The sequence below is a fragment of the Cygnus olor genome, chromosome 5, assembly GCF_009769625.2.
Source record: "Cygnus olor isolate bCygOlo1 chromosome 5, bCygOlo1.pri.v2, whole genome shotgun sequence".
In the NCBI taxonomy this organism is placed as follows: Eukaryota; Metazoa; Chordata; class Aves; order Anseriformes; family Anatidae; genus Cygnus; species Cygnus olor.
Window position 1 is genome coordinate 11,686,580 of NC_049173.1, and position 13,054 is coordinate 11,699,633.

A 13,054-nucleotide genomic window follows, 5' to 3' on the forward strand; every position below is an offset into this window, starting at 1 on the left:
CTCTTTTCAATTCTCCATTCGATTTTTCCTGTCTTGTTCTTAAGACTAAATGAAAGATCTTTTGCAACGTATTAATAATGGAGTGCTTTATACTGCGTTCACCTGGACAGTCCAAAGAAATGCACCAGTTTCAGTGGGTTTGCTTTCCATGACATTTTAATTACCTGCTCAACGTCTCATTTTGTGAGCCTTCTAAAAGCCTGTCTTAGTAGGATGCTTCGTGACTGTACCAAAATGCTACTTGTTTACAAAACCTACAGTCTACAATTGCCATGATATGCTTTTAAACTTCCAGCAACAAATCTCTTCTCATCATCTCACTCATTCAGTAACCTGTTGCTGTTGTTGTTAAGGTTCTTCTGCAATCCCACGTTCATGATTTTCCCAGTCATTTAGGTCCAAACTCCCGTTCTATTTTAAAATTGCTTTAAAATCTAGTCAGTTCTCCCTAGACTGAAGTCAGTAAAGTAGGATTAGTGTGGACAATAGTGCAACTTAACTTACTTGCAGGTTTTTCTTCAGTCCAAAGGTATGGTACAGTTTGCTCTGGTGAACTGCTATCCAGCCAGATACAGAATTGCTGTGTTGAAAGAAAATGCAAAATACTTGAAATGGAGTTTCATGGCACCAAAACTGTGCTGTATGGTCCAGGTCCTGTTCATGATGCAACAGAGATCTTAAATTTCAGCCTTAAAATCTAGAATTTAATGCACTGAAGAAATGTTCAGCTACATACCAGCTTTCAGTAATAAACAAAAGATTGTTAGCATAAGGTTGTATTTAAGATAGCCCAAGCTCTAACAGCCTTCCATTTGCAAAACCCCTTCTAGATTTTTTTTAAAAGAACACTAAGTAGCTGTGTTTAATCAATGAAATGTACAACTACTTCTTAAGATTTTTCCCATTTAATACTCATGTCCTACCATCCATCTTTAGTATAAAAAATTCAACTGAGTACTAGATGCTGCATTTGAGCTTCCATTTACAAATAAGTCTTGCAAAGCTAGTGATGGCTAACAGTGCTAAACAGAAGCACTGCTGTAATAGACCAGTTGTTGTATTAACTAAAGTCAAACATTAAATGTAGCACCACATCTTGCCTGACACTCCATACAGTTTGGTCTTTTCCAAGGCTTGTTGATAATAAATGGTTTGAATGTTTCCCTGAGCAAAATTGCACTTGGACAATCACATTTATCAAGTTTTTAACTCTTCATTAAATTCTTCAAGAGCCCACCATATCAATGTATGTACGGCTAGGGCTGCTCCCCTCTACTGCATAATCTTCTACTGTATCACTGTGATGTGATAAGACATCACACTTTCTGTCTGCAAAAAAGCTGACTGCAAAATTGGATTAACAGTGAGATGAATAAACTGCTTCCAAGGCTGAGTGATGATCAATGCTGGTATTTACAAATCAAGTTTCATAGCTTGTTTACAAATGAAGTAAGAACATTTACATTTTCCCAGTGACTACAATTAGTTAATCTGTAAGGCTTCCTTTCTCATTCCGGGAGACCTTACTTGTTGCATGAAATTCTTAAAGCAGAAACCCTAAAGCCTAACCAGGTAGCTTGATGCAGAAGAAAATCTAGCCAACACTTACCTCATCAGCTTGAACTTTTGAAACAAGGTCCTTAAATGCAGGAAGGCAGCTCAACCTCATCATTGCTTCTGTTTGCTCTACAGTCAAACCATTGATTTTTGGGAGAGACGCAGTGTTTAGTACAATCTCCTTTCCTCTCAAGAAGTGCTGGAATTCTGCATCGTATGTAGGCTCCCTAGTAAGGGAAAAGAAGGCTTTAGCTCCGTGTTGCCTTTTCAATACACTTTTTCAACTGCAGTGAGGTAAGAAAACAAATGTTTACCCAATAGTTCCTTTCAGTTTAATGCGGGCCAGCAACATAGCAAATGTTATATGATCTTGATGCAGCATGCCACGTGCCACTCTGTTGAAAGCCACCTACCAAGAAAATAGTAAAATTAGTATCATAAGGAGCCTTGAATTCTGGCCCCTCAAAAATTATTTAAGTACATCTGCTGAATAAAATACTGAACCTGAAAGAGATCCTTTGTGATGATTGAGAGACGCTGAGTATGGTCTGTGATTCCTTTCAGATTTGGGTTCTCATACAAGACATTGTGATAGATGTCCAAGAAAAACTGGAGAGAGTATTGGTACAGGAAATGTATCTGAAAAACAAAAAGAGTTTGTTTTCCTCTCTAGAATTCTACAGGTTTTGATAGTCAATGGCGTATGCCTATGAAATTGCAACATGGCAGCTGGGACTGGAATTAGGAAGTACCTACTTAGCTTTGAACAGTAAATAAATGAGGCTTCTGGCAGGAAGGAGAACTCATCCTACCTGTTTCAGTGACTCCATAGTAAAGTAGATACTGCTGCATGCTGTAGAAAGAGGCAAGTACTGCTGAGAAACAGTCTCCACTTCTTGCATGACGATATCCGTCTCCTCTACTTTTCTAGTAACCTCTGCTGCTTCCTTCTTCAGGTTCTCAAGAGTAGTAATGATGGTATCATCATCCAGAATACGTCCCTTCACTTCATTAAGTGCCTGGAGTAGGGATTTTTCTAACTGACGCAAGCGCAGCTGAAATTCACCTTAATTAGACGAAAAAATCTGGTTACATAATGTGTAGGTGTGCTATTTTTCCAGGATTATATGAATTGTGTATATTTTGCCATTGGCAATGCTAACAATGCAAGGGTATCAGCTATAAAAGTATTTCACTGTGTATTTCTACAGCTAGAGTTAAACCACTGTATCCTCTTAGAACAGGAAGAAGTTACTTCAGTTTTGGTAAGCGTACCCTGAAGCTTGAGTAGATCAGAGCGTTTTTCATCAACATCTGGCCTTTCAGCTTTCAAGACTTCATTCAGACACTGGCTCTGTAAGCTGCTGCGAGTTACTGTAAAGTTCACAAACGTAACACGAGAGCAGAGGTCTGGTGGGAATTCAACCTATCACAGGAAACACAAAAAACTCTCAGCACACTGACATACCATTTCTACAAAGAGGACAGCTTTGAGTTTTGCTTACTGTTGGGTCTCTGGTGGAGAGGAAGATAACGAAGGACGGTGACAAATCAATATCTTGGTCTCCCAGCGTAATCAGAACTCTGCCTCCAGTTCTCCGGACTTCACGATTCAGAACGGGATTCAGAACTGGATCATAGCTCTCCACATCCTAAAAACAGAGATGCGATAGAGAGAATTTGTTACCTGCAAGTGTCTCTAGCTAAAAGTCCTGATCCATCTGAGGCTGATGCTCTGGTATCGACCAATGTGCATTCAGTTTGGAATACAGATCACATTCAGAAGCTTTAGATTTGTAGCTGAGCTACACAAGCCCAGAGTTTAGGCCATTACCATACAAGGCCTCAGTAGGGGAGCACTGTTAACGGTCCTGTTGTGTTAGTATTAATGCATAATAGGCCCTATTCTAAGCGGCACAAGCAACAGTTGCTGATCTCATCTGTGAGCTAACCCTTTATTTTCCCACTTCTATGCTAAGAAACAAAAAATCTCAGAAGTGGAAGCCAACTATTCCTAGTTGCCTAGTTCTTTGTATTACTGAAAGTTCTTCCTGCTACTCAGAGTAGAATTAATTCTAGATAGCTAGGCATATTAGCCATTATTAACTATGAGTAGAGAGAGCACATGGGAACGAAGGAATAGGCAGGCTGCAAGTCTAAAATGAGTGGAAGTCCAGAAAGATCATTTGAAAATAAAAGCATTTGATCTTAAAATAGTAGAAAAGGGTAGTGTCTTCTGACTGCTTATCTCACTAGTTATATTTTCCTCAGAACTAACTCTTCACATGCTACTCAGTATTAATTAATGGTTTGAAAATGAAGTTATTTGCATCTTACTAACAGAAAAACTGCAATTTTTTCTAGTACATCGGGCAGAATTCAAGAATTGTAAGTAGTTTCTACATGATCGTGGGACTAACCTGGACCAGAAGCGGGTTACCAAATCTCAGTGCACTTTCCAAGTTCTTCCTGAAAGCGTCATCCAAGAAACTAGTACGAGTTATCTTACGGTCTTTGTATTCATTCATGATAAACTCTGTAGCTTGCCCAGAGGGATCGATGATCAATGGATACCTAAGTTAACAATCAAACACTTTTCGTTATTTGGGTTTTGACTGCAAACAACTAAGCATTTTTATGAATTTAGATTGCACTGTCAGTCACAACTCTAAAAGTTTGCATACTGAAGAAATAAGTTGAGCAAATTCAAGGACTTATTTCAGACTTCAGTTCAAGCCAACCTATGTCATCACCTAAGTGCAACAAAAGAGGCAAGCAAAGATGAGTGAGAACTTTTGTGTTTACACATGGTTGAGTAGCTTTTATAAACATGAAAAGCTCTCACAACAGTCAAACGGTGCTTTGAAAGAGTTGGTGTGAATTCTTTGATAAGCGCAACAGCCTGCCCACTGTGAGCATGTTGTTTTAGAATTCTGCGTCTCAGAATGAAATACCTGTTGAACCGCTTGAGCATGATGGCGTTCTCAGTGCAGAGGTCATCTGCAGGGAGAGAACTTGCTTGCCAGCGAAGCCGCTCATCTGCGTTGGAAAGGTACTCTGTCCTTGCAATGTCTGTACGGAACTGCAGGAAGAACATACCATTAGTATTTCACTAGAGATTCTCCTATGAGCTCGTGAGCACATTTTGAGTAAACGCATCTCTGCAGGGTTATTCTTCCCCAATAGTCCCATTCTGTACTTAGCAATCTTAAAACTTCTTTAGGTTGTACAGCAAATTGATTTATGGTTAAGTTATCACGACACCGTCTTTACCTGGATATTTGCTTGTTGCAAATGGTGAGACCACGTAGTGAACAAGTTCTGACGCATCTGCTGATCAAAGTAACCAGCATAGGCAATAAAAGCTCCTGAAAGTAAGCAGTCTCCTGCAATAGTGGACATCTGGTTCTTGAACGTTTCGCTTGTCTTCTCCCATCTTTCACGTTCAGCAGAAAGACTCTTCAGAAGAGCTGTACTACGGTTGACCTAGAAATAAGCGAAGCAGCCTCTTTAGATGATGTATTTTTATAGTATTAAATGTCTCCAGGGACACTACTTATACTGAATCAAAGTCCATTTTAAAATTAAAAGCTTAGAATTGAAATAAAATTTGTGCTTCTACACTCCAGTTTTAATTTATTATGTTGGTATTCAACTGCTACCTTGAAGAGTTTAAAAGGTTAAGTACTGGCACAGTAGTGACATGCTAGTGGATTAGACCAAATACATGCAGAAATTCTTCAAAAAAATAAAAGTCCCATTACAACATTACACTACAAGCATGACTATTTCCAAAGGCTTCCCATTTATTTTAAGCCTGATGTGAACTGTCTTGTTAATTAACTGGCAACATGAGCTGACATTTCTAACTCTAGACAAGTTTCAATAGCTTAAGAAGCTCATGAGATCTAGGGATGAAAGAGATATCTCAGATGTACTGTAAAGAAGCAGCCCAGTTTGCTCAACAGAAGGAATTCTGAAGAATGGTTCAATTTTGAACTGTCAAAGGTGAAGGAATGGAAAATTACTGTTATATAAAAGGTCTTACTTTTGCTTCTACAGCAGCCAAGTCTGCCTTAATAGCTTGAGCCTCTGAAATCAGTACTGCGTATTCTTCTTTGTAACGCGCAATGCTGGCCTCAAGATCACGAATCATCTGCTCCACTTCATTTGCTTTCTGTTGGTTATCTTTGGCATCATCCTCCAGCTTCTGCAGTTCATTGCGTAGAGGTTCTACTCTTTTCAGCATATCAGCATAGTTAAGCTGCAAACAGTGAATAAGTCCTTTATACTTTCTAAATTGAAATGTGTTAACAAGAACGCCAGCATGCAGGAAAACACTAGCAATTCCATCTTTTCACGCTTAAGTAACTGCAATCTGTAGAAGAATTACGGGCTGCTTAACAGAAACTAAGGACTGTCTATCAATTTCTAAGACTTTAGTTTAAACCAAGTCCCAGAACAAATGCAATTTTGCAATTGCTCTGTAGACACACAAAAGGTTGAGACCACATTGGTAAGTGTGCTACACTGTTTTGCTGAAATACTTAAGTGGATGTTCATGCCAGTACTGAGGTCACCTGACTCTCCTAGTATAGCCAAGCCACAGAACAATTAAGATAGGAGCTATTGGCAAGACTGAATCTAAACTGAATTTCTACAGATCACTACCATTCATAGAAGATGCAGATTTAGCAAGCCAAGCATACTGCTGTGTTGAACAGGTGAGTAAAACCACCCTGAGGTATCTCACCCTGCGTGCACCTTCCCCAAAGCCTATTTCCTTTAGGAAACCATTCAAGTATTGAAAAGTCTGACTAAAAGACCTTAACAGAGCTGCCTGTGAGCATACCCTACTGTGAAGTTAGATGGAGACAGCAGAAGTTTCATTAAGAGGACTGCAGTGCATTTTTTCCAGCATTTGTCTTGCTGAAAACTCAAAGTAACTGTCCTGTACCATTACACTACAGAGAAAGGATCACCTACTGTTTGCTGTAAATCAAACGTTTCTTGGCACAAAAAGTATACCACAACTGCCAATTAGTTCTCTGGCACAGTACTACACAACCCGTAAGCATCCATATGAACCTTCTACCAATGTCTTTGAAGCAAAATAGCTTGCAAAGTTTAGTTGAATAGAGGTAAATTCAGAGCCTTTAGACCCTTGTCACATGCCTTCAGGCTCAATCTTCACCTTCCATTTGCTTTCTCACAGTACTGACTTTACCTGTGCAATTGCCCATTTCACCATAGGCCCACAGGCCAACGATGCTCTGTTTACAATTTCGTAGTTGTAACTTGGATTCGACAGGTAGTTTTTCTTCATCTTCTCCCGGATGGCATCACTGCAAGAGAGAAGTTTTTAGAGACAGCATGAGTCCACTGAATGTCGGCACATAGGTGTTCAGAACATGGTTTACCCTTCACAATTGACAAGAACATTTCCTAGCAGTTTTGCTGACGTTTTAATTAGTTCAAGACATTGTATCAGAAATTATAGCTTGTCAGTGATATAAGGACATTTAACATATTCTTATAACTGGTCAATCACAAACTGCTTAACTGCTCACAGGATCACAGAATAATTTGGGGCTCGAAAGGAATTCAGGAGGTCTCTAGTCTGACCTCCTGCTCAGATGTTAGGACACCTAGGTCAGCCTGAACAACCTGGTCTGTTACTCCTAGAAGACTAGTTTCAACGAAAAACGTGGCTTTGGACAGCAGCATACTGATTTGGAATTCTGCCTTGAAGTTATTCAACAGCAGTTGTTTTGTCCCACTGTGCATGATACACCTTTGCTGCAGTGGTCTGTTTCCCATACCACTTACACATTCATTACATGCAGGAGTAAATCAGTCTCAAAAGAAGTCAAGTGCTACTAAAGCAATTAGTCAGAGAAAAAGTCCAATTACAACCTTCCATGCCTTTGTGAATAGTTAAACCACATAATGCACATTTGCTCTTTACCTGATTTCCTCAGCAGAGAAGTTAACAATGGTTGGAATGAAGTTCTCTCTCATGATGATGGAACGTATTTGTTTCCAGTCGGTTGTACTTTCACCGAGCAGCAGGCAGATGGACTCCAGTGCCAGCTTTACTGCTGCAGGCGGATTAGCCATAGAACGGACCTCTACCAGGTGCTGTTTCTTTATCGATTTCACAGCTAACCAATGCCAGAAAGGTGATGAAAGTTGATTGGGAGGAAAACAAATGGTTAGTGAAGTCTGTTAAAGTGTCTTGGATCTGTAAAACTGCTTCAAGCTTCTGAAAGGAATCTGAGTTTTATACAGAAGTAGATAGTAGTGGATAACACTCAAAACTACTGTATCACAATAGGAACTTTTACAAAAGTTAACCTGCCAATTGGCCACAGGCAACCTATTTTGCTGCCTTAAAATTATTTATTTAAAGCCTTATTATAAAGAATGTTTCTTCTACCCAGTTTTACAAAGGGAGAGCTTGAGCGTAAACTGTCTTTGCATCATCAGTCTTTCTGATTACGAGCTTTCATTACGAATACATAGACTGAATAACTTGATCTGGTCTGCCAGAAATGAAGCCACAAGTCATAACGAGTATCAAGTATCAGATCTACTACTAACAATACAAAATCAGAGCTCAAATACTAGGAATTTCTGCAACACTGTTCAGCTCCATGTTAAGAGCCAACACTGTTATCAGACAGGACCAACTCAGACCACACCAAACCACATTCCCATAGAGTTCAGGTCTGGTTCCAGTCCCATAGTGTGATCTTTTTGTACACTCACATACCATTCTGAGCTTCAATGACAGCAGGCTCCACCTTGTCAAGGTCTTCTTTCACACTCATCTGCTTGTCTGCAATGACCTCCTGCTGCTTGTGCAGCTGTTCCTGAATCTCCTGACTCATGACCTAGGTAGAAGTTTCACACAGAAAACACTGCTTTTTACAAGTTGAACTTCCTCAAGAATTTGCTCTATAGGCTCTAATGTTTTAGAAACAAGAATATTTACTACTTACAGAGATTTGACAAAGATTTTTACCTTTTTCTTCTCAGCTTCCTGCTGATCTTTCACCATCTTTTTCAACTTGTCATTGGCTGCTGCATTCTTCACTTCCAGTTCCTGACTCTTTATTCTTAGGTCACGCCGCAATTCTTCCACCTAAGACAGATGGTAAGATTGGAAAATTCAGCCTAAGCATGGAGATCTATTTAATCACCCCACGCCTTATAAAAGGCAAAGTTTTAAAGATACATACCTGGTCAACTGTTTCCTTGATTTTTCTAAGGCCAACATTCAAATGCATTTGCTGTTCCTCTAATTCACTTCGCTTCTCATTGAACAAGTTGGCATAATGGTTGATGAAATCTAAATAGTGGCGTGGTGTGATTGCCATGGTTCTGCCTCCTCGTTTTGCCAGACGAGCATTAGCCTTTAGGGAAGAAGAAGTTGTTGATTATGCGTTGGCTTTAAAGCTATTCAAATGTCAAAGACCATACTTTTTAGGGAACTGATGCACAATGCTGTGGCTTAGAGATCAGCACAAGTTCAGCAACATTAAGCAAACACACCTGATGAAGAGTCTGATGAACAAACACACAGCTATTAACAATAGCCTCCCTGTGTGATGGTGGTTGTGGTAGCTTATCATACACAACAGGCATGTAATCAGGCACGATATAATTTGGTTTCTCAAGATCCATTTTGCTTGTGAACTCTTTGCCAACTTGGTACAGTGCCTCAGTTGACCAGTCTCCAAACCAGTTCAAGACACACCTGAAATACAAAGCATTTGTGAAGGCTTCCCCAAAATACCGTTTTAATAGTATTTATAACGTACAGTGTGATATACAGCAATTACCTGTTGAAGAGCGCAGGAGAGGTAGCTGCCCTATCCTTCAGGCCCTCAGATGATGGATTCATGGTGAACACGACATGGAGATTGCGAATAACCTGGCTGGTGAACCATTTGTAGAGTTCTTCATGTGAATCTAGCATTAGACCTTCTTTCTGTGCTCCTTCTTTACACTGAGTCATGAGGGTGGCATATTCATCTCCTTCAAACAGACCAGGAACCTAATTCAAAAGATAGTTTTGTAGTATCTTATAGTTGTAAAAAGGCACTTAAAGTGGTTACTTAAATCTTCTTACCTCTCCATTGGCTAGGAGAGTGTTCATTCTCTCCAGGAATCCAGAATCCAATACATTTGACTCATCCATTATGAAAGCTATTTTTTCATTTTTACAGCCAGAACGTCTCAGTACTGTCCTTAGGTCTTCATCAAAATCTTCACCTGTGTATTTTCTGTGAACCTGGAAAGATTTAACATTTGTTATTAACCTTTTCTTTTAGTGGGATTTTTTAGGGGTAGATATTTAGGAAGCGTGAGTTTTGACAGACAGTCTTTGTTAGGTAAAACTAGCATGCCAACCTTAATTTGGTAGACGCTCAAACCGTTCATCCAGGCAACAAATCTTGAGAGGGTTGTTTTCCCTGCGCCACTGACTCCAATGAGCAACAAGTGGCCCTGTGGTTGACGGAAGATTCTGAAAAAAGAACATAAATGAGTATGTTTGGTCAAGTGTTATCAACTCACTGAATTTTTCCTTAAGTACCTATACTTCAAGCTAGCACTACAACTGACAACACACATCTCTCCAGCTAGGATCCTGCTCTCCGAAGGCCAGAAATAGGTCACCTATGGAAAAGAATGCGATCAAGTTCCTTTCCTAGTCTCTACACAGGCTACTCTGTTTTCGAAAAAGTCTCTAAATAAGATGTACGTGAACAGCAACCAAAGTCTCAACTTACCGGTCAATTCTTAACACATGATCCAAGACTTCATTGAACAGAACAAGCGGTACATCGAGCTCTTCTTCATAGAAGACTTTAAGCCTAGCTTTCACATAGTCTCGTAATTCTTCTTGATCCACTGGAATATAATCCTAGAAGAATCGGTCAATACAGTATGGACATTAAGATTAAGGGTATTGTGCTTAGAAATCAATTTTTGACTAGATGAAAGCAGAAGTATTAGAGTATCTAATATAGCAATCCCATAACAAAAGCTTAAAAATGCTGTACACATTTAACTTGCACAGGAGCAAGTCCACAGCTTAGAGTGCCACCGATAGCAGCATGGGGTTGAAACACTGAATCTATGATAAGTTGAGCCTGAGCTGCCAGTCACCAAAGAGACTGGGAAGTAGCAGGCAAGACTTACTTCCCCTCACTCCCCCATTCAAACAGCCTTTCTCTGACCAACAGCAAATGCCTAAGAAGGGGAGCAGACTAGAAGGACCTTTGCCTTGATCCGGTAGGATTTCTACAGATTGCCCAGCTGTATCAATTCAGATTGTGAGAAACAGTCCAATTTATACAATTACAGTATCAGAGTTGTTCGAAGGTCACACCTTATCCAAGAAATTCCATACACAGTAACTGCCAGCAACTTTCTGGGAGTGTTACCCTATTCTAGAGAAACATTATTTCAAACTGCTTTTATATGCTGTGGTAGATCTTATAATAGCATCCTTGGAATAACAGCTATTAACTTTGTAGCAAGTTACTTCAGATAACCATAGCAAGAACTTCTCAGAGATCAGCTTAATAAAATTACAGACACTGATTATCATGCTAATGTAGTCATAAAAGCTGCATCAGCCAATTGCTCCCAAACTACTTAATTTTATTATTTATTTATTACCTTTGACAGCCAGTTGCTGTATAAGATAGGTCTGCTCATAGCTTTTTCCTTGTCAATATTGGGGAAGTGTTTCAGAGCAACCATGTCAATGTTCTCATCAGTCCAGCGTCTCTCCTCGTCTTCTACAAGTCTGGAAAAAGAAAAACATCCATGACTACAAATACTCTGTAGTAGAAGGATACACTAACCTAATGTAGCAGTGCTACCAACAAAGTATGTTTCTACTTCACAGTTACTATTCACAGGAGTGTTAAGTTAAAGCAAAGAAAAATAGTCACATTTGTATTCCAGCTACATAACATGAAGCGCACTTCACTTTGGTCATCAAATGAAAGCTGGAGAGGAGTGGGGGAAAATTCATTCTGTGCTTTTTTTTTTTGGTGTGTGTGTCCTGTCCCTCATGTTCCATCCCCTTAGCTCCCCATCTCATGTTTCTTACCTGTCTTGGAAGAGACGTAAAGCTTCATGGGCCCAAATCCTGATAAGGCCTTCAACTGGTAAGGTTTCTAGTGGTCTTAATGCTTCAAATATACCTCGCACCCATCGAGTCATTTCACGAGGTGAATAGATGTAGTGTGGCTGTGTGTCTTGAGTGAATCTCTCCTAAAAATGCAAATATATATTAGTTATATATAAAAATATTACTTACTTCATCTCAAAATTCTGCCCTATTTTTACAGGCCTTGAGTTGCCATATATTACTTTGCTAGCGTCATACATACGAAAGACAAACAATAAACGTTCAGTGATTCAGCAAAAAGAAAGACTGATTAGAATTTGGGGTTTCATTCAACAAATTACCTGAGACATTGTGTAGAATTCTACCATAGCAGCAGTGAGAGGTTCTGCATATGTGCGAAGTGATGGGATCAGCCTTAGCATCGCACGATTGAATGTTCCATATATCTGAGTAAGTGAAGCTGGTCCAGGATAGTCCACATAAACCACGGGAACATGTCGTAAAAATCTGAAAGATTAGCATATTTGATAGACCAGATGGTCAAGTAACAGTCTATACTATTTCTTTATATTTTTTTTTAATCAAAATTAAATCACAGTTTTATTACTAATTCTCAACATTAACTGCAGTTTATTAGTTGATCCTTAGTGCCTTGGACCAAAAAGCGTTCTGACGTACCCACTGCATGTTAGACAGGTTATTCAAGAAATACAATGAGGCCACTGACTGTCAGTCAGGATAAGAACTGACTAGTATTCAGTTCAAAAGCAAAGAACACAACTTAGGCACATCTGGTATTAAGTGTTTAAGAATGGATTCCGTAGTCAACGCTTCAGTTTTGACCCCCCTACTCTGTAGCTACAAAGTTGTTTACTAGGTACATTACCTGTGTGAGAGAGGTTTTCTTCCAGGATCAGTAGGTGGGTTACATGCACCAACAAACTGAATTCTCTCCAGTTTCACCCATGTCTGATCTGATGTCCGATAGAATCCTCCATGCTCCACCATCTGGAAAAAAATAATTAAAAAAAAAAAGATCAGTGTAACATTAAGTTTCTGTGAAGATAACTGTTATGATATAGTTAATTACAAAGGAAAACAAACCTGTCTAATGAAGGATATTACTCTCTGCGTGCCATACTTATCCATGTCTGGCAAGTTGATTTCGTCACAGAACAGCACCAGCCACTTTCCTAACTGCACAGGAGCCAGCACCACTCCATTAGGTGTGCGCCTGTACTCACAATAGTGATCAAAAGTTTTCAAGAGCAGTTCTGGTGTAGTAGCGCTAGAAAAGTTGAGTCCAACCACCTTAAGAAGAGAACAGTGAAGAGAAAATAAATA

General features: G+C 39.5%; 1 protein-coding gene across 1 annotated transcript in view; it reads right to left on the reverse strand.

Moving 5' to 3' along the window:
- Positions 1-13,054, reverse strand: part of DYNC1H1 (dynein cytoplasmic 1 heavy chain 1) — a 44,391-nt gene that overhangs the window by 7,223 nt on the left and 24,114 nt on the right. The window contains exons 39-64 of the mRNA XM_040560007.1: positions 12,815-13,021; positions 12,597-12,718; positions 12,052-12,217; positions 11,690-11,853; positions 11,251-11,380; positions 10,356-10,489; positions 9,976-10,090; positions 9,695-9,856; positions 9,405-9,619; positions 9,115-9,319; positions 8,802-8,975; positions 8,585-8,704; positions 8,333-8,453; positions 7,526-7,721; positions 6,785-6,902; positions 5,606-5,821; positions 4,831-5,043; positions 4,512-4,639; positions 3,978-4,131; positions 3,063-3,209; positions 2,833-2,983; positions 2,370-2,623; positions 2,062-2,196; positions 1,872-1,966; positions 1,610-1,784; positions 505-580 (exon numbers count right to left, since the gene is read on the reverse strand). Coding sequence (XP_040415941.1) covers positions 505-580; positions 1,610-1,784; positions 1,872-1,966; positions 2,062-2,196; positions 2,370-2,623; positions 2,833-2,983; positions 3,063-3,209; positions 3,978-4,131; positions 4,512-4,639; positions 4,831-5,043; positions 5,606-5,821; positions 6,785-6,902; positions 7,526-7,721; positions 8,333-8,453; positions 8,585-8,704; positions 8,802-8,975; positions 9,115-9,319; positions 9,405-9,619; positions 9,695-9,856; positions 9,976-10,090; positions 10,356-10,489; positions 11,251-11,380; positions 11,690-11,853; positions 12,052-12,217; positions 12,597-12,718; positions 12,815-13,021 — 4,093 coding nt within the window. The remainder of the gene's footprint in view (positions 1-504; positions 581-1,609; positions 1,785-1,871; positions 1,967-2,061; positions 2,197-2,369; positions 2,624-2,832; positions 2,984-3,062; positions 3,210-3,977; positions 4,132-4,511; positions 4,640-4,830; positions 5,044-5,605; positions 5,822-6,784; positions 6,903-7,525; positions 7,722-8,332; positions 8,454-8,584; positions 8,705-8,801; positions 8,976-9,114; positions 9,320-9,404; positions 9,620-9,694; positions 9,857-9,975; positions 10,091-10,355; positions 10,490-11,250; positions 11,381-11,689; positions 11,854-12,051; positions 12,218-12,596; positions 12,719-12,814; positions 13,022-13,054) is intronic.